Source organism: Siniperca chuatsi, linkage group LG5, assembly GCF_020085105.1.
Source record: "Siniperca chuatsi isolate FFG_IHB_CAS linkage group LG5, ASM2008510v1, whole genome shotgun sequence".
Lineage (NCBI taxonomy): Eukaryota > Metazoa > Chordata > Actinopteri > Centrarchiformes > Sinipercidae > Siniperca > Siniperca chuatsi.
Genome location: NC_058046.1, coordinates 18922733 through 18944437, shown reverse-complemented (window position 1 = coordinate 18944437; position 21705 = coordinate 18922733). Strand labels below are relative to the sequence as shown.

Here is a 21705-nt window from a genome sequence, read left to right as displayed (position 1 = left end):
TCAGTCACTGTCATTTAATCAAACTCTAGTGGAGAAGCCACACTTGCAGGCAATTCGCTGAGTGATCAATTCGCCTTCATACATATGCATATATATGGGAAGCAATCAATCGCTGTGCACTGCATTTGGGAGAGCTCCGAATGTGAACAGAGCTCAAGTAACGGGGAACAAGTTTAACTCAAAAGTGCCAATAAAATACAAATTAGCATGATATGTGCGTTGCAAAAACCTGGATCAATATATGGTGATGGGGAAAATTATAATCACAGTTTTGCAACTCCCTGAACTGAATAATCCATCTCTTTCTTCATACAGAAACCCAGTCAAAAAAGGGAGATAAAGCAAACAGCTCATGTTGTTGTTCCCTTTATAAAAACATAATGTAGATTTAACTTGAAAAAAGCATAAAGTAACTTGTTTACTGTTGTGCTGTTGTGTCAGTGCACCAGAAAAGTGCCCACAAGCAATCAAATAGACAGGCATGACAATGCAGTGAAAATTTATAACTTGCTAATGTGGCTTCACCATAGCACACTGAGAATACTTGAAGATTTTAGAGTTGTATCTGCTATTTCATGTAACATATCACTGAGGTCAATATTAAATGGCAATGTCACATGTATGCAGGAAAAAGGTTTTTTTCCCTGAGTAATTTATCTGAAGAAGTTGACATGAGAGGGGTATCATGCAGTTCCCACACAGAGGCAGACCACACAGAGGACACACAGAGGATGGTGTGTGTGTGTTGGAAGTGAGTAAGTGTGTGTGTGTGTGTGTGTGTGTGTGTGTGTGGGAGTGAGTGAGTGAGTGTGCGTGTGTGTGGGAGTGATGCACAACAGAGTGGCACAGGGCAACCCCCACTCACCAGAGTCATAATCACACTCTGACCACCAATAGAGGGAGGAAAAGAAAGACAAGTCATGGGTACATCAAATACAATCTAGCCTACGCACAACATACACACAGGAATGCCACCAGGATTAAACGTTTCTGCTGAGTTCTCCGTAAAGTACTACTTCTTGAATCCTAACCATTAAGATCAGGAGACCTTAAGAAATCATCCATAATATTGAAAGAAATAATTTCTTTAACTTATTAATTAGGTCTGTCTTGGTTGTTTGTCCCATTACTAAGTGTCTTGATGTGTAGCTGTAAACTGCCTCTAATGTTAAATATAGCATACTGTACTGTACTAACTTACTGTACCTACAATTTGAAGGTATTTGTACTTTACTTGAATATATATATATATATATATATATAGTTACTTTACAGATTCTGATTATTAATACAAAATATAATCAACAAATAATACATGATATATGAATATTCATTAAGATACACAGCAGAATATAAAGTTATTCAAATTAGCCCCATCAGCTGTAACACTATAGTGATATGTACGTTAATCTATCAATGATTATAAACCAATAATATAATATACATTATTCTGAAATGGGCCATTCTGCATAATGATTCATTCTGCATTTACTTTTGGTACTGGGGGAGGACCAGCTGGTTCTGGAAGTATTTTTCCCCACTAGAAATTCCCATTTCAAAGTTTTCTTTTTATGATATTGTCAATGTTCTTCAACACAGTCTGCCAGCTAGTTTAACAATACTATAGATGTATCTTGCTGTCTTCAGTTTTAATTATTTCAACTTATTTTCTGAGAAATCATGTCAGTTTGGTAGGGCAGATAGCTCTAAATACTACAATACCCATCAGCCTCGGCTGCCATTGCTATGGAAAAGGAGCTAGCTAGAGGTAGCTCAAAGCTGTGGCAGATCAAAAATGCTTTGTTTTTGCAATTGGGAACCAAACACTGAACCATGGTTGCAGAATTCATCCAAAATTGACCCAGAATCTGAAAGTGAACTGATTAAAACTGCTAAATGTAAGGTCACTACAAAGCTTAAACTTTTGCTTCCACCCAACAGAAATGCTCCTCTGGGTCCTAGTTAACTTCTCTCCTTGTGTTTATGTACAGAGTCTTTTATCTTTGGCTTTTTAATTTAAAAAATGGTATTTTCTAATTCAGTTGCTTTGTTCTGATGATTTAATAGTGGTCCAACTGTCACCTAACATTGTCAAAGCAGAAAATAAATGGGGACTATTACTACAGGAACCCTAGATGCCCCCCCAAAAATTCCTCCCACTTCACAAACCTACTCCCTTCCCCTCCCTTCATTCTTCATTCTTTATCATCCCTGCCTGTCTCTGTCTTTTACTCAGCACATCTTTGCCTATCAGACACCATACTTCCTGGTCTCCGTTTCTTACCGTCATCCAGAGCGTCTGAGGCCTCCGCTTCCCTCCTCCTCCTCACGGCTCTTTGTTTCTCCTCTAGCCTCTGTTTTTCTGAGTTTGCCTCATCCCATCGCCCTTCCTCCATCAGCCTCTGGTCTGGTCTCAGACGGCTGTCGGTCAGTCCCACTCCTTCCTCCTGCTCATTCAGGGTCAGTGCCAGCGCTGAGAAGTAGTACATGTTCTCAGCGTTCTCCCTGAGAGAGTAAGAGGAAATTTATGGGCATTACACGGTGTGATGCTCTACAATCAATAATATTGACTGAACGTAGCAGCTGTTATACAACAGATGAGGCTGATGAGACGAGCACTTACGGGAGAGGGTATTTCTTCCACAGCAGTTTGGGGGACAACGTCTGATAGACGGTCTTCTGCTTGCCCTCCAATCCACTGCCCCCTCGGCTGCTCTGAATGATCTTGGCACTCTCCATTTTATCATCCCACGTACCAGAGAGGATGTAGTGAGCCTGGCCCCCACTGTCTGCCACCACACCTGTCACCTGGAAAGAGAAAAAGGATATCAGAAAATAGTTATTGCATAGATACTATAGGGAATGAAGAAACTAAAACAAGCTATCTTTCTGTATCACAATGTCCTTTCCTCCTAATGTTAAGTACTTAAATGCACAGTCCCCTAGGTAGGACACCAGTAAATTTCCATTAGCCTCTCCCAAATCAGTCACTAGCAAGGAAGGCAGCATTGTGGCCCATTTTTAGGTAATTGGTACGACTCCAAAAGAGGTTACCTCACTGCAATGTGACTTCATACAGTGAGCTTCTTCTATATTAAACTACTGTAAGTATTAATATATTTGTTGGTATTGTCCAGCAGGAGGCAGCATCACACAAAGTAACCCCTCATCGTATGACATCATGCTAAGGATGGGTATCAGTGTGGAAAGGAATTTACCTTCCGTGGAACGTCCCTGGAAAAATAACTGTAGGGAGAAAACTTGAGTTGGCAGGTCTCCTTGGTCCTGTGATTCACAATCTCAATGTCCCCCGACTGCACAAATACAGACACAAACATACAAAGACTATTAATTCACAGTGTGTGTACAGTAAAGACAGAAAAGTATCCTGAGATGAAAATGGCAAACAACATGACAGGTCATCAAATTGAAAACTTGGTTGGTTGGTTTGATGGGGTCCATCAATAGCGAAAATGTGTACTTAGTCTTGTTTTACTTTGCTGAGTTCTATCTCAAAGGCCCCTGAAAACCTATTTTGTTAATCATTTTTATTATAAGCGATTAAGTACCTACGTGAACAAGCGATCTGTTAAAGTCGGCCCATACTGTTCATGAGATTTTCTGTATTGTGTCTTCTCTGTGTTTTTCCTTACTGGTTGGATGGGTGGACGAGGCTGGGTTGTAAATATGTGGCATCACATATTTTAATAGGCCAATCAGAATTTAACTATGCAAGAAACAGGACAGTTGTTGGGTTGCTTGCTAATGTTAAAGGGGAGACACCATAGTTAATCAAATCTGATGAAACCACACCCACACAGTGCTGACAAAGCAGATTAGCGTTAGAGTGTTACTCAATTTATAACTAGGTAAGTTTATATTTGATTGTTGCGCACTTAGTCACAAATATTTTATGATATAGAGAAATACTTTGAAACCAAGTTTTCAGGTGCTTTAAAGGTACCATATGGAGTTTTTGACAACTAGTGGTGATGTAGAGTAATGTTTTGATGAGCAGGTCCCCATATTGTTTGTGCTGTATGTGTTCTACCAGCATGTGCATGAGGTCACACACACATAGGGGGTGGCATGATAAACATTTCTGGCCACTGCTGAGGGCCATACCTTTCAAGTCCTTTCATGTTTGTCTTTTGCAGCATCTAACAGTCATAAAATTTAAATCTTAAGGATTGTCACACTGTCAAACAAAATAAAAAGTGATAATATTCCGATGCCGTATATATCACCCTCTCTGGCTTCACCTGCCGTGCTCCTGACAGCACTGTCTGCCGTTACACTGGCTGGCAGTAGCAGAATAGTTTCCAAAGATTGATATGGAGTTTTTTGGCTAACCCCGTTCTGCACCAGAGGGCAGCAGAGTGGCAGAGTGATGCATGGAGGCGGTGCGAGAAGGCACAAGTATTGAATAGAGAAAGCAAAACAATAAAGAGTAAAAAATGTGTAAATGTTGGTGAGACTTTTTCTTAGTGGACAAACTGAAGTTGGAGAGAGGAATTTGTATCAATGCGAAAGTGGTATTGTTTTTGCTAGACTAGTATCTCAAATGTACATTCCGATACATTTAGAAGAAGACCACAATCCAATGTGATCACAAAATGTAAACAATGGAGGTTTCAAAACATAAAAAAAAGGCTTTGCAATTTTTGCACGAGGTAAGAAATGCATTCAACGCATTTGTCAGGCCTTAAGAAGACACACATTGTGTTTAGCTGTGAAATGCTGAATATACACAAAACTCCACAGGGTACCTTTAATCACATACATCAGCATAAACTCTGTCAAAGAAATGCCAGAAATATCCAGGAAATACTGGATAGAATTACTGGGGAAATACTGGAGACAAGAATTACACTTCTAAACAAACAGACACAATTCTGCACAGGAAGGCAGACAGACAGACATGCAGATGTGAAGGCTGCCTCTCCCACCACCCCTCCCCCTATATAACTGGGCCATCTCATAGAAAGAAGAGGCTGTTATTTTAGGGTGTTATTAGAGATCAAAACTAAAGATAAATCCCTAGAGATTGTGAAGCTCCTTATGCATGTGCTGTAAGATTCTGTATAACACACTACTGCAACACAGGCAGAAAAACATCTAGAGGCTACTCTGGAAGATCAGAGGTATTCAGGCAGGGTTGTGGGTTTGGAGCAGTGGATAAATGGTTACCAATGAGAAGTGCTCACAAACAGACCTGGTCAATCCACAGCTTGCCCACAATGATGTTGTGCACTGTGGAGGTGACCTTTCTCCATACATAGTGGTTCCCGCTGGAGTGGAAATGCAGGTGAATGGCACCTGGGGAGGGACAGGGACAAAAAGCTATAAGAGAAAAGAAATATCACAGCTGCTTTGTTACCAATCTGCATTTGCAGACCTGAAAGGGATGTGTTAGATTGTGGGTTTGCTTTTCTGATTCAAATCTGTTTGTAAACCTGATCAATTCTACCTGCAGCAGCTGAAAAACATGTCATCGAACACATTTATACTCTGTGCACAGGAAATACATTTCCACCTATTTCCAGTTTGATCTAACCCTGGAAGAGAACATGTATTTGGCCATAAATGCTCACATGGCACCTCGCATATAACAGAAAGTGCAAGAAGTCAGATAAATACCACTGCATCCATCAAATCTCTCATTTATCTGAGCAAACAGACCCCTGCTCTCTGCCATCCCAGTGCAATAGAGAGCTCCCTTTATACCCATACTTTATGTATGTGTCAGAAGGGTCATAAAACCCTCCTGATTAATTCTCACACCCTTTGCTATGGCTTTAGATTGTGTGGGAGGCAGCACAGTGGTCTACTACTCCTTCTTAACTAAACTCTGCCTGGTGCAGCTGTTAAATTTGCATGATGGAACCTTTATTTACACATATAGTTTGTTTGCTTCCACACTGAATATGGAATGTCTCACCCAGAGGCATTATGGAGAGGTATTTGCCACGGAACTTGCTGGCAATGGTGATTTCCTGCCACAGGGTCCAGCCTCGTTGGGAAATCACATGATGTGCAGCTGCAGGGGGGTGATGGCTCACCTTAGAAGAAAAATAGACATAAAGGTAAAGTAGAATATAGTAAATATGTGTTCATATAAGCAGCAAACGCTTAACAACGGGTTTAGAGAACACGGGCTGACCTTGTGTACTTTTATGTACATTTATGTGTTGTGTGTGAGTCTGTAAACAAAAACTCCATGTAACTCCTGTTACCTGCTCACACAGCGAACGGTAGCCAAACTCCTCCATGCGATCAAGCTCGTAGGTCTCACCCAGGAGGGGGTTGAAGGGCTTGGCTGTCCGGTGGACTGTGGTGGAGTAGGACGAGACGGAGAAGGCAGCGACCAGGCACATCTGCTCCAGGGAGGAGTCGCAGCGCGCCGCCTTGTCCAGAAGCTCGTGATACTCCAGGTCCTCTGTGAGACGCTGCAGCATCGACAGAGGTTCGTTGAAGTTTACCTGAATGGGAGGATCAAGAAGGCGTGAGACACACGCAGATTCACACAGATTTATGTTAGCCTGTCAGCAAGAGGGAGGGCCATGCCTCATACACTTACAGGCATGGGAATTTTGGACAGCTCCTTGCCAATGCAGTTCTTCATGATGCTCCACAAATTGAGGGAGTAGTTGGGCTTGTCTGGGACATGAGTCCGCCTCTGTCTGCGGGGCTGCAGCTCCTTCCCTGACACATCATTACAGCTTGTAGATATCTGGGATTAGGTGGAAGGGGAAGGGGTGGATGAAAAGAATATTCGATATATACAAGTTTGAGAAATACTTTCAACTTCATGGACAGCTTGGCAGCATATCAGCAAGTGGAGACAGAATGACAGAGCGAGTGAAAGACACAGATGTGTGTTAGAGAGAAGAAGGAGCAAGGGAGAGTTGAGGGGAGAGAAGAGCAGATGTTTGACTGGTAATTAAGATTTAGTGGAATGAAGCAGCTGTGTATCTTTGGCACCACAGGGGTGACAACGAGACTGTAGGAAACAAAGACAAAGGCTGAGTGTGTATGTGTGTGTGTGTGTGTGTGTGTGTGAGCATGGGATGAATGTAGGGTAGAAAAGGTGAACTGTGAAAACAGCAAGTGAAGACGGTTATATAAATAAATCAATGAGCTGTGCAGCAGCAGCCCAAGTGAATCTATACTTAGATTACAAATGTCAGCAGTGTTCAAAAATGTCTTATTAGACAGACTAGTTAGGAGGCCAGACACTTACATGGTCGTCCTGGTTCCAGTCATTGAGCTGACCTCCGCTCGCGCCGCTCAGATTACTCTGAGATCGCCTGAAACAGAATGAAATTGTTTTCTACAATGAGCACTGGACATATAAACACACTCAGTGTCCCTCTCTCTCACTTCCCACTTTCACACACACACACATCAAACACAAACTCAAGATACACAAGAGAGCAAACAGATTGCTGGGTATTACAGATGAACGCTGTGCAACAGTTTCCATCATTTTTAATGGTGAGAGATGAGGCATAACAATGATGAGGAAGAAAACACTATTCAAGACATTTTTTTAAAAAGTAATGAAAGACAGCACAAGCTCTGCAAAAAGAAGACTCCAATGCAGCAAACAAATATGCTATAGGAATGTACTGAGAGAGCAAAAGAAAAACTGAAATTGGTTTATTTTGCTGCAGGAAAACAGACATGGGTGAGAGTGTTATTTTTATTTAAAATGTGAAGGGCACACTACTCTGTGATTTGTGTGCGTGTAGGTTGTCACACCATGAGCCATCATCAGAAGCCAGAGTCAAATTCAGTATTATGACAAATTAGAGCATGCGCAGAAATGGCTTATTGTGGTTACACATGTACACATGCAGATTATATATTAAAACTCAACTGAACCTTCATCCTTGTATATGTCAGTTGTCCTGCAGTTTCTCCAAATAAAAAAATATGGATTCCTGTGTGCGACTAACCTGTGCTGTGTGTTGTCAGTGGCAGTCACTGTGATAAATGCAGGGGAATCCTCCATGGCATCAAAGTACTCAGTATCCTCATCTTCATCACTTGCCTCTTCTTTGCGCAGCCTCTCACTCCCTTCTGTCAGGACACATACATTTGTGAGTAAATGCATTCAAAACTAGCAGAACCATCAGTTTGAGTCTGTATTCTACAGAGTTCAGGAGAGAGCAGCATATAATCACGTACCCATGGCGATTAATCAAGGAATAATCAGCTTAGTAAAATTGGCAACGTTCCTGCTGGTTCACTAGCCTGAATGATGCGCGTCCCTCAGGGTGTGCTTCTAATATTTAGTATCCAACATTCAATATTCAGTATGTTCAGTGATCCGTTTTGTGTATAAACTAGAGCTTCCAACAGAGAGACACAAATCCTTATATCAGGGCATCAGAGTGCTTTCTAATAAAAAGTGACCAAACAAACAAACAACCACCAATATGAACAAAATGTACTGTATTTTCACAAAATACTTGTATTTAATAATGTTCTTTTAAAACCAGCTTCTATTTAATACTACTTAGTTTGATGCATACAATTAATTTATTCAATAGATTTGTATCAGCTTAAAGGCATGGGTTATAAAAACAAATAAAAACTAGATTGAGAGAAGATGATAACCTCCACTGCATCCTGGTCATGAACACACAAAATGTATATTTTTCAACACTCCAACTAAGACTATCTCTCTGGTAAGCCATTACCTTTACAGCCAGCATTCAAATGACAGAATACTATAAAGTGTAGCACTACTTCCGGTTTTTGGTATTGAATGTTGTTTTGAGCTATTTGTACAAATAACAGCACTAGCTGCTGTCATTTTTCTGGAGAGGACAGTTTCACACTAAAGTTAAATTCATGGGGTCACTAAAATCAATGGGTTTGTCCTCGTTGAAGGCATAAACACATGTATGTTTGAGACGAACGGTCAGGAGATTTGAAACTGAAAAAATAGCATTAGAGGAAAGGTCATAGGGTCACCAAAATCAATAAGTTTCTTCCTCTTGGACGATGCATGTACACAGCAAATTTCATACCAGCCTGGCAGTTTGTTTTCAAGATATGTTGGTTATAGGTAAACAAACAAGAACATAAACAAATGGATGGACAGACCGACAGAAGAGACCACATGACCTGCAGTCCTTGGGGAAGGTAATTTACCATCTTTAACTTAACAATAATACAATCCAAACCTTCTGACACAACTTAAAATCTCCTTCCTCCACATGAGGACTGTCTATAATATTGAGCCTGAGGTCACACATGACTTTTAGCCGGTACACTGAGGCCCACAGGCGTAAATAACACACAGTCAGTCAGTCTCACCCTTGTTGGTGGTAGGGGCACTGGGTGTGGTGGAAGCAAGCGTGGGTGCTTCTCTCCACGCTCGCTCCAGGCTGTTATGCTGCTTGGCTAGCTGCTCAATGGTCTCCTCTAGGTGGGTACGCTGCTCTCGCTCATACTGCAGCGCCCGCTGCCATCTCCTACTGTGAGTCTCTGCTAGGTCCAAGAAGTCTCGACACGCCTGGGGGAACACATGCACATAAGTACATAAACACGCAGACAGCACTGAAAGTTTAATTTCTATAATATACAGCCGGGAAAAAAAATTGTTGTTCATAATTTTTAACAAGGTACAAGTTAATTTCCACTTGCTATGACTAACAACTCAGATTTTTGCATTAAGAATACTACAGTGTCCTAAATAACTCTTCTCATGGCTTTACAACACAGTGACAAACAGTGACTTCTTTTGGTTCCTGTTCACGTCAAGGTAACATCTTCTTTAAAACAAAACCATTAAAATCATAAAACCTTTATGAAAGCGCATTTATTTATCAACAGAAAGTCAACTATACTGAAAAAGTATTTTTTATATAATTTTTCATTATATCCTGTTAATAACAAAAATATGAGAGAGAACATTGGGATGGAAAACATAATGTCAATCATTGTAATCAAGGCTATTTATTATCACTGTTTCAAGCAATCATCAATATGTTAATTAGCTGTCTGCCAAGCATTTACTGGGTCTCCCTGCTGTGTCAAATGTGCCTCGGAGCACAGCGTAAACATAGAAAACGTCAGTGAGTGATGAGTTAGAGGTTAAACCTCTGATTACATAGCAGACTATATTTGAGTCATTGTTGCTGCCTTGATTTTACTGCTGAGAGAAAGAGGTTACTTCATATCAAACATATATATTACATGTCAGCATTTGTTGGCACTGCATCATATGTCTCACAGCCTCGCCTCAAAGTGAGCTCAAAGGTCAATGAACCTATATAACACCTCACAGCTGACAACATGCACAATGAAAAAGCATAGTGGGCCTCAGAGGAGGGTTTCTGAATAATCATTTTAAAACTGCTTTACTGCAATCGAGCATTTTTATAGCATTTTGTAGCATTTTGTGGGGGCTAGTCATTGTTCTTCCCATATGAGCGGAGCAGCACATGACTACATATGGTCCACTCAGTTATTGCAGCAAATGTTTCTTTGGTCCCAGAGGCAGAGGGGCTGTTGAGAGTTAGCTTGAACCACTTAGATAAAGTTATGGCTGTAGGCAGCAAGCTGGAGGGGCGAATGTGTCACACAGCTCAAATAATCACTGTTCTCTGGCTGGTGAGAGTGCAGTCAGGATGTGCAGTATCACTTTTAGGCAGCAGGAAGAGAAACAAGGATGTGTAACACCTGACTCATTCCTTGATTTGTTTCCAGAAAGCAGGATACCTATCTGTCTGTTGAAAAACTGCTTTTCAGCCCTAGTCCAAATTCTCTCTCTCTCTCTCTCTCTCTCTCTCTCTCTCTCTCTCTCTCTCTCTCTCTCTCTCTCACACATTATGATAATATATTAAATGTGTCTTTAATCTTACCAAGTTACTAAAGTAATGCTTTAAATATAAAAATGTGTTGTTGTACCATTTTACCGTAACGGATACTATTTATTATTTTGGTTTTATTTACTTTTAACATAGTTAATATATATTACCATACTAAGTTTACTTGTTGTCTTCACATCATCATTGATATTTCTATATACCAAAACAGAAAGAGAGGGGAAACCGGGAACACAAACAATACAAACTGATAGCTAAAACTTCAACTTAAGATAAACACTGTATGATTTAGTATTATAGTATTAACTATATGACTATAGTATTAATATTTCATGCTGTACACGTAGTTGCTATGACCATTCACTGATCCTTACATGTGTGAGCCTGGATTTTCTGATCCTGAACACAGAGTCATCACACCACTATTGAAAAGTTTAGAATGATTCCATGTGTTCAGGCTGGCCAATTAAGGAAACCAAAACAATGGGAAAGTGATTTATGCTCATCTTGTTGCTACTTAAACAAGCAACTGATATGTACAGAAGGGATTTTAATGGTTATAACACAACCATTTTAAAATCAAATGTATGTGTAATTTCATTATATGCTGAAAGTACTGAAATATCATACATCCTTACCCTTTACAAAGGTTACATTTCAAAGGCTTAGGTGTTTTAGAATATAACTCTATTTTGACTGAAACTCTATTTTGCTAAAAACAATGTTTGGAAATCACATAATAGCTAATAGTAAAATCATCCAACCAATCTCTTACCTTCAGCAGACTTGCATCAAGTGTCTAAAAATCAATGTCTGAGCCTCAGTTTAAATGTTATTAGTGCATGTGATGTTGTGGTCCACTTCCTCAGACATAACCATGATATGAAACTCAACACCCACTTAAAAAAGTATGATAGTTCCACTTTTTTTATGCTGAGTCTCCGGTACAAATGCAGACTGCATGTGACTTCCGTTGGGGAAAGACAGGGTTTATAAAGGCTAAAAAAAAGTGAATGGGCATGCAGAAGGTGATACATAAGTAAGAGGTGGCATCAGCAGATGTCAGTCCTGATGCACTTTGCAGAATAAGTGGCGTGGCAAAGAATACAATGAACTTGAGTAAAGTTTAATGTGATTAAACCATACAAACCCAAAGTTGTGGGTGTGTAAATGCATGCACACACAAGCGGGCAAGAGCCTGATTCAATGCCACATGTGAGAAGTTACATCACCACTAAATGAACTAGTGCAACCCTCTCCTCGGGCCGGGGTCAGATCACAGAGAGCATGCAGTTGTGTCTTGCCATTATGGCCTCCTTCTTTCCTCAACCCCTCCTCTCTCCTTTATTCCCTCCTTGCATGCATAGCCCAATTTCTTTGGGAAAAGCAAATAAAAACTACAGTTATATTTTAGAGCAAAGTAAATGTCTTAACACTGGCCGAAACATGGCTGCAGAGATCCAAATACCCACATCCTGCACTGCTCTCTGCTTGAAGAGAGCCATTTACAAGAACAAAAATCATTACAGGGAGTTTGTGGCAGCACTTTTTCTCATTAGAAGCACATTCTTGGCAAACTTAATGGCATTTTAATGAGTTAGGCAATCCAAGGGGGTCTATTTTATTGCTTGTCCAGTAAGTTTCAATTTCCCATACCAATTAATAAAACAAAATGGATGACAGAGAGAAACAAGAGGCTCATCATTTTGGCTAACAGCCTTTCACATAATTAAAGCACATTCTAGATTTTACTTTCTTTTGTCTTAACAAGCTGTATTAACACATACTTCAGCATATGAGGAGTAATAATTTCCTACTGCCTGATTTTAAAGAGTTTCCCCCCGGGGATCAAGTATTTCTGATTCTGATTTCAAACGTAATCTTAAGGTCAAAATACCTGCAGTTTAACACCGAGTGAAATCATTATACGAAATTATTTTACCCCCAACAGCCAGACATTTCACAGAAAAATCAGTCAGACATGCATTATAGTAAAAATAAACATCCACTCCCACAAGAATAAACATTGCTATCAACAAAGCCACCTACAGAAGCAGGAAGAAAGACAAACCTTGTGTGATTTTCTGGCTTTAGTCAGAGGTCTGTCTGTCTAACTGTAGTCTAGAAGGCTCTGACATTCCTCACCAGGCAGGGAGGGAAGAGGGTTTGAGAGGGGGGAGCAGGGGCTATTCCTGTCCCCCTCCCACCCACTATCATATCTAGTATCACTCCTTCAGGACCTCAACTCTCCCTGAACTCTCGTCCACTACTAACGTAATGTAAAGCCCATGGTATCTACCATTGAGAAGAATGCAACAGGGCCAGATACAGTAGAGCATTTCTTAGACAGATGCTGGTAATCAGATCCAACAGATAGTGGGAACTAAAAACCTGGTAATGTTTGTTGTTCTGTTTTATTAAATGTAGCTGATAAGGTGAATATTTTGGCTAAACTGCAATAAGTTATTTTGGAAGAGGGTCTTTCTGTTGCTCTTCCTGATGTTTCTCTCATTTTTACGCACACCCCCCCCCCCCCCTTAGGAGATTTTACTTATCAAATCAAAAATATAAGGATAAGAGTTTCACTTATGATGTACAGATTGTAAACCTCTTTGAGGAAAAATTGTCAATTTGTGATTTTGGGCTACAAAAAACTGACTTTACTTGACATATTATAACAACAGCATGAGACACATGAGATGTTGGTATTCTTATTAAGTTTAAATTTTATTAAGATGCAAGAACAAGGAACCACCATCACCTCTGCACTGAATTACTGACTATAATATTTAAACAATAAGTCAGAGATGGGCATGTTTAAGTAGGTTCAACTGGATCTGGTAGGGTCTGGAACTGCTTCCCTAAACCTGCGGCCTCTGAGCCTGTAGCTCGCTGACTCTTGTGTAACATGCCACACTGTGAAGTGATCTCATCTCTCATCACTCCCTAACTGGGGCATTATAGATCACTGACATTCCTGTCACATTGATCATGCTGAAGCATGCGGGACGCAGGGCCCTCTCTGCCAGTGGTGGAACTACTAACTAAATACATTTACTCAAGTACTTTACTTAAGTACAAATTTGAGGTACTTGTACTTTACTTGAGTCTTTTATTTTCATGCTACTTTCTACTTCTATTCCACTACATCTCAGAGGGAAATATTGTACTTTTACTTCACTACATTTATCTGACAGCTTTAGTTACTAGCTACTTTATTGTATGTTTTTGTATACAAAACATATGAAGAGCTTATAAAATATGTTTGTTATAAATAAAACTACCCAACAGTTTATACAAGTACAGCTGAAACGATTAGGCAATTAATCAATTAGTCGATTGACAGAAAATTTATTGGCAACTGTTTTGATAATCGTTTAAGTCATTTTTTAGGCAAAAACATTTCATGTTTCCAGCTTCTGAAATGTGAAAATTTGCTGGTTTTCCTTTAATTTTTATTTATTTTTAATGATTGAGGTTTGGACCTTTTACAAACCAAACAATCAATCGATAATGAAAATAATCATTAGTGCAGCTCCCCCTTAACCAACTACAACAGTAAAATCCTGCTTTTACATTAATGCATGAATAATAATAATATAATGATATAATATATAATAGTATAACAGTCACAGGGGACATTTTACTGCATTGAGTTTGATACTTGATACTTTTGATACTTTAAGTACATTTTCCTGAGCTACACACACACGCAGCGCAGAGAGCAGCGGACAGGATGAAGCTGGCTCCTTCACGCAGGGTTCTGCGGAGCTGTGGGCAATCTTATTTGTGCTTTAGAACGTAACTGCCGTGAAACAATCAGAAAATAAAGTTTTATTTCTCCGATTCAGTGCTTTGTTATCGCTAATGCCACTCTCTCTCTCCATTCATTCACTAGCTGTTTCTCTCTTTGAATTGTTTGTCTACAAACAGCAACCGACAAATCCTACTTATTCTACCTTTAAGTAAAGGATCTGAATACTTCCTCCACCACTGCTCTCTGCTCACTGTTGCGGCGTCTTGTAGCCTGGTCTGTCCCAGCTACTTACATTGATCATAGCATTGGAAGTGATGCGAAAGAGGGTGGCTCGCTCATTGACTGCCTTGATCTTCTCCCCTCCCTCCACAGGGACTTTCAGACCCTCGAGTTCACTTAGGGAACGCTGCAGGGCCGCCCCATGCTTGGCGATCAGGTCATTACATGTGCTGAGGTCATCGAGCTTGCTGACAAGTATCTTCAGGGTGCCCTGAATCTCACTGCGGTCCGACTGGGATGTAGGCTCCTCGTCCCCCGAGTCATCTGGAAAGGAGAGGTCAAAGATCACATATACACCACACCTTGAACAAGAGAAGATTATTGGGACTTGTGAGTACAGCAATCATAAAAGAGAAGATTAACAGACAATTTAGAAAGGTTTTCCTTTTTTTTGTGCAACATATCTAACCGCATAGCTGCTGAATCACAAAATATGTACAAACCCTCCTTTTTATGATACAGATATTTCCCATTAGAGATATGCTGACTTTCCAAGCTATCATGGCAAACACATATCCAACACCTCCATTGCTCAGTGACCTCCACTGACTAAATCAGAGATAACTCATTGTAGACTTAAAAATGGAGAAACAAGGATAGTGTTAAATCGGTGAAGATAGGCAGCCATAATGAGAAAAAAAGTGTTGTTTACTCATTTCTATGTTTTGGTTAAGTGTTGTTTGTTAAATAATGAAGCTGATAAAAAGACAAATTAGTACCACTGATGAAATTGGTGTTAATTGGACAGCCGATTTTACAGAAGATTTCACATAAATACACACATTAGACAACGACAAATCTGACTGACCGCAGAAGTCCTTAGAAGCTTATCAAATGTAAATGTAGCTGTATCAGGGCATCTGAATACAGACAGCTCGTCCATACCCATGCGCCTTTGCGGTTGCAGCTGCCTTTCACTATGATGTCATTAAAGAGAGGTTACTCAAGCTTAAACAGAACATACGAGAACAGTGTTGCCGCGTCAGCCCTACATTACACACACAAATACAATATACACACACGAACACTGCAAGCACAAGCACACACACAGAAAGACAGAAATATACCAAGGGTAAGACCAAGGTCCATAAACAGCCTGGTGACATCGTAAAAATCCAAATCCAAAAAGAAAACAGAACTCCTGATTTTCTGAACTAAAGCAGATGTACACACACAATCTTTCTAGAAGAATAAATTATATTATAAAGGCCTTTCTCTAGCAAAACACCAGGGAACTTGCATGTTGGATTTAGAACTGAAGAAATATTTGCACACCTGTGTATCAAATCTATATTCACACCGAAGAATATTTCCAACATAAAAGCATCTGTGTTTCTGTTTTAATAAATCAAGCTAACAAAACAAACCCATACGGCTGTGATAAATTAAAAGAACCAGCTTCAATGCTGGCGTCCTTACTCTTGACACATTCTGGCATGCTCAAAAGCAGTAATATGCCAACAATCCCACTAGAGAAGTGACGTACAGAAGTACTGCTACTGCTAAAACTAAGAAAACAGATGACAGACGAAGAAGGGGGAGGACAAGCAGGAGGACACGGTTTATCTCAACAAGGAAAATATATTTCTGTAATAGCAAGGTTAAAGGTTTGAGTGCAGAAAGAAAGTCTCTCCAGCCTCCAATCCAACCTGCTGACCCTCTAATGCTCTAATGTCCAGAAACTGCTGTTCTGCTGTCTTCTACACTACACCATACAGAGTATGCTTTGAAACACTGAAAAAGTCTATTATGCAGCTGATAGGAGAGACTGTCACAGTCTTGGTGAGAGGCAACACTTTCTCCTAAGAACATGGCAGCTGGCTGTGACCTCGCAGTGGAACAGAGTCAGACTATCTCTCTGCCAAGTCTATTTACATCATTCAAGTATAACATGGATCTTCGCCTGGGGGATGCTGGTAGCGTGGCAATCTCAGGACTACATCATGTAACAGCAAAAAGAATGGATACTCCATTTTGAGGCCAAAACCAATATAAATATTTGAGAGTTATAATAATGATAATGATATATCGTTTGATATTCATTGTTTAACACAAACATATAACATTAACATTTTGGAGGAGGATCCCTTGTGAAAACTTCGCAATGATTTTTAGCCATGCTAGCGGCTTTAGGGATGGCAAAGTCGGTTAGTCTGTCCACCACTTGGATCCAGACTGTCTCAACAACTACTGGATGGATTGCTATGAAATTTGAAACATTCATTCATGGGCCACTGAGAATGAACCCTAACTTTGGTGGTGATCCCCTTACTTTCTTGTGCCACCATGTGGTTGACATTTGTTTTGTGTTTTGTAAAATGTCGCCACAACTATTGGATGGATTGCCATGAAATATGGTTCAGACAGTCATGTCCCTCCTCAGGATAAATTGTAAAAACTTTGTTGTTCCTCTGACTTTTTAATCTAGCACCATCATCAGGTCAAAATTTGTCCAATAGTTTAGTTTATGAAACTACCAACCAAGAACCAAGAGGAGCGAGGGTAGAAAGAAATGAAACCAGGGGAGGGTGAGCAAGGGGGTGAAAGAGAAGGGAAGAAAAAAATCTCTCACCATGTTTGCATTCCTGGGCATCCATTTTCACACAAAGGTAACCCAAGTTCATCCAGGAAAAAGCAGCACACACAGGCTACTGAGCTCTAGCCTCAGAGGTAATGTGTGAACATGCTGAATAGGCTTTCAGACATAACTGTTTGGCCATTAGAGACAAAAGCAAAACAGTCCAGCCAAAGGTCAATCCAGCAGCCCTACAGTGACAATAAAACCTACATGGATCAGAAAACGACACAAGCATCCACCCAGAGTAGGAATCAAATTACAGTGAATTTCAATAAAGTCACTGCAGAGAAAGGCAGGTAAAGAAGAGAAAAAGGCTAACGACCTAAAGTCAGAAAATTGCCCGGAGTGTGTGTCGATAGACGGGCAGTTGCAGTAAAAAGGAAAGCAAGAGACAGTAAAAGAGTGAGAGAGAGCAAGTTCAGAGAGAGTTGGAGAAAATAATGAAATAAGTCTTAAATTGGAAAAGTGTGATTATGGCAGCTTTAAACAGATAAGTTAGTTGGCTAATTGGTGTAGTTTTGAACTTCCTCCCACGAGGCAACAATAAGCCTGCTCCAAATCACATTTGATTGGACAAATTTATGTATACATTCCCGAGTTCAAAATGAGTCTTAAAAAATATTTTAACACTCTATAGGAAGAGAAAAGAGGAATATTTATATAAAAAAGAAAAATTAACACAAGGAGATACTAAAAATGGTGTCAAATAACAACCACCATCTGCCCTGAAGGTAGATTTGTAGAAGAAGGATAACTGGATATGTGAACTTAAATTGTATCTAATTTTAATTTATCTAATTAGCAGCACTGGAGATGACAAGTTATTACAATTAACTTTGATCTGTACTTGTCAAATTAGTACAACTTTTGATAGGCGAAAGTGGTGAGAAGCACCCAGGGCTTAGGTTTAGTCTCAACATTGCTAGGGACAATTCTGTCCTCACAAAATATTGGTAAGGACATTACATCATATGCAGACTTGGAAGCACGAAGTTTCCTCAAGACCTAATGTGTTAGCAGGAGATTGTGTATCACACATGAACAAACAACTAATCAGCGTACAGTAAATCTGAAATGCCAGAAACCAGCAAGTGGGATTCTTTGCAGGTTGCAAACCTCTTGTAAAACAGGCCTATCTATACACAACAGGTCATTGTCATGGTAGTAGTGGTTAAAGTTAGAGTGGGTATTTCATGGACCAAGGTTGGGTTTGTTAAAAGTGTGAAAGGTGCAAGGACCGCGGTTAAAGGCAGGGCATAATGTTTCCCGCCCTGAAGTTATTCCAAAATCTTGTAAGTTGTGTATCAGTATGGAGCAGATGAACAAAACAATTGAACATTGGAGATGATCCATCATAACCCCCTCAATGACATCAAACAAAAACATGAGACTTTTTTATGTTCTGATGGAAAACCAAGGTTACTGAATGGCAAAGTCACCACCGACTGAGCTACAGTAAACTCAAACCAAGTGCTCTACATCAAGTCCACATTTGAAATGTGAAAATTACAGAGTAGGGTATGGATAATATTAGGATAATATGCAGTGTACTGTTGGAGGGACACATGGTGGTGTTTAGACATTTCAGAGTTACTGTGAGGAAAAAACAAGAAGCTCATGGGGAGCTATGGTAGAATCTGTTCCTATGGAGAGCACTGAATACATTTTAAAGTGGACTGGTTCAAGCTAATGATTTTTTCCAATGTTAAATAATATGTACAGCAGGGACATTTAAGAGTAAACTAAAATACATGACTAAGTAAATTAATTTGCAGCACTGCAGTGAAGCCTTGCTCTAATTATTCACCCTCATTCTGCCAATGAGTTCAGCAGCTCTAAGCGAAGCCACTTAAAAATAAACTGTCACATGTACCAAGGCATATTTGTTTAGAAGAGACTCTGCTTACAGCACGTCGCCTGCTAAACTAATTCTCTTTCCAAAACATACAAAACAAGTTGTGTGCTGCAAGAACACACATTTTGGCCGTTGGTTCTACTGTATAGACACCCTTCAACGACAAGGAGAAACCAGGGCACAAAGCTTTCTTCAATCTAAAATCAAGCCTCCACAAGTACATCAGAAATGCCCTTTCTGCAATGTCCTTTTGGTTCACTGAGCCAGATCCATATAGCTTTGATAAAATGTCAAGCACTACCGGACAAGTTTGAATACTGGAGATGAAAACCCCTTTAAGATGCCCTAAACATATTTTATCACCTGTGAATCACTCAGACCTGGAATAAAAAGTGAAGACTGGGTTTTACACTAAACCTGTGTTAATAAATAGCCAATCTATGCTGTCTGTGCATCAGAGTCACCGCCTAGCTCCCTTCCCAACAACAGATGTGGGTGGATGGCTCTCCGTAGAGAAGACGACACCAGCGAGGCAAAGCCAGGAGCCCATTACCACACCAGTCATGCCTCAAGGGCGGACTACCTTCCCCCACAGCCTACCACCTCAGAGAAGACCCTGCATCGACACAAATGCAAGTCCGTTTCCAGTTCCCACCGTGTCTCTACTGAACCATCCTCCTCAGAACATGATGATATAATTTAAGCAAATATCTTCACTTCACTCTTTCCTTATTGTCCATCTCAGTGTTGAGCACAAAAGAGAGAGGGAGAGAGAGAGAAAGCAGGAGAATAGGATGCAGGAGAATGTAATTGGGAGAGTAGTATTTTCTCCGCTGTCCCACCGTCAGGGATCATCTTTCTGCTCGTCCCTGAGGACAGGCTGTCAGATCAGTGGAGCCAGGCCTCTGGCAGACAAGACGTCACCCTGTGGCAGAAAGATGTGCGTGTTGAGAAGCCAAGCACACTGGAGAAATGTACTGCCCCACTGGATTAAAGATGGTATTAAAAGATACTGAAAGGCCTAATCAGAGGAGAAACTAGTGTCAGAAAATTCAGATTGTTACTTTAATTTCTAATGGTTATTACAGTTAATTTTTACAGATCAGTGTCACCATGGTGCTGTGGACTGTAAAGCAAATTAACATGCCAGCAACATAGCCGTGAGGCAGTTATACTGTATCTGAGTGTAGTCAAACTTTGTCATGGTTTACAACATCATTTCTATAAATATGTGCCTGTTCTGTGTAAACGAAATTTTTATTTTATTACTAAATCTCTTGCACACAAGCAAGCACATGTCACCTTTGTTGGTGTGCATAGACCACCGTGTTTTAGAGATGAATGGTGATCCAAACAGGTCATTTTGATTCAAGACAATGCATATTGTATACACTCTTGCCAGTTTATTAGGTACACCTAGCTAAAAATAATGCAGTCTAATACAACAGCCCTGCAATAAATCCTTCACTGTCTCCAAGAAATTACATTTATATAGTACTAATTTGTATTTCCAGTTATGTTTTGGTGACAAATGTAATATTCACAGGCATGTTTTTTCTAGGAAGTGCTACATTTATGTACCACACAAAAGTCAAAAGGATGGTGGGCGTACAAAGGACAGAACTTTGTGACCAGAGTCCAGGGTCACATCACGTGAGTTTTAGTTTAAGCAACAATGGCACTAAAGGTAAGCTTGGGGAATAATTGTGGTTTAGGTTAAAGGGTAATAACGTACACACGTTGTGTCTCATCCTCCAAGTCACTGTGGCCTTTTTCTGTATTAAACCAAGACCACAATCTTTCCCTAACCTTAACCAAGTGCTGCGAGTGCCTAAACATAACCCTAAAAAGGGCGGATATTGTAGGAAAACAAATGAAATTCATTGACATTTTAATCAACATTGTGTGATTTGCCAGATTCATTAATTAACAAAGTTTATGGTGATAAAAAAAAGGATTTAGGTGGTATTACGCTACCTCCAAAACTTATTTTCTCCTGTAAATTAGTTGTAAATAAGGTGAGCCAGAGTTTTATAAATTCTACTTTCATAATGTTTAGTTTTTGTTGACTGTTTTAAAGAGGTGTTGATTCAACTTTATTCATCATTTCATTCATCATTTTGGAGGTTGCAGTTTGTGATGCTGTTTGTCCAGATTTTTGTTTTTGCATTCATACTGTGATATACAGTATATCAGTATTAAATTAATCATGATTATTAGATATTGATTCCAATTAGCCAGTCTTAATACACATGCAATCTGAGGACCACTGTGTTTTTAGCGCAGAGAAGAGTTTGTACCTATCGTTGGAAAAGATTTCTTTCAGCACTGACAGCAAAGAGAGAGGGAGATGACTGTTTTGCAGCTGACTGCTTTGATGGAGTGTGCAAGA

General features: G+C 39.9%; 1 protein-coding gene across 5 annotated transcripts in view; it reads right to left on the bottom strand.

The window, feature by feature from the left end:
• The window catches only part of osbp2b (oxysterol binding protein 2b), a 49585-nt gene that overhangs the window by 4670 nt on the left and 23210 nt on the right, over positions 1–21705 (bottom strand). The window contains exons 3-14 of one of the 5 annotated variants that reach the window (XM_044195440.1): positions 14894–15144; positions 9331–9529; positions 7962–8082; positions 7244–7310; positions 6581–6733; positions 6237–6482; positions 5942–6062; positions 5216–5319; positions 3219–3314; positions 2624–2808; positions 2285–2505; positions 866–883 (exon numbers count right to left, since the gene is read on the bottom strand). In XM_044195440.1, coding sequence (XP_044051375.1) covers positions 866–883; positions 2285–2505; positions 2624–2808; positions 3219–3314; positions 5216–5319; positions 5942–6062; positions 6237–6482; positions 6581–6733; positions 7244–7310; positions 7962–8082; positions 9331–9529; positions 14894–15144 — 1782 coding nt within the window. Of the gene's footprint in view, positions 1–3; positions 884–2284; positions 2506–2623; positions 2809–3218; positions 3315–5215; positions 5320–5941; positions 6063–6236; positions 6483–6580; positions 6734–7243; positions 7311–7961; positions 8086–9330; positions 9530–14893; positions 15145–21705 lie in introns of those variants that run through there. The other 4 variants (XM_044195437.1, XM_044195438.1, XM_044195436.1 and 1 more) reach the window with 4 other exon arrangements.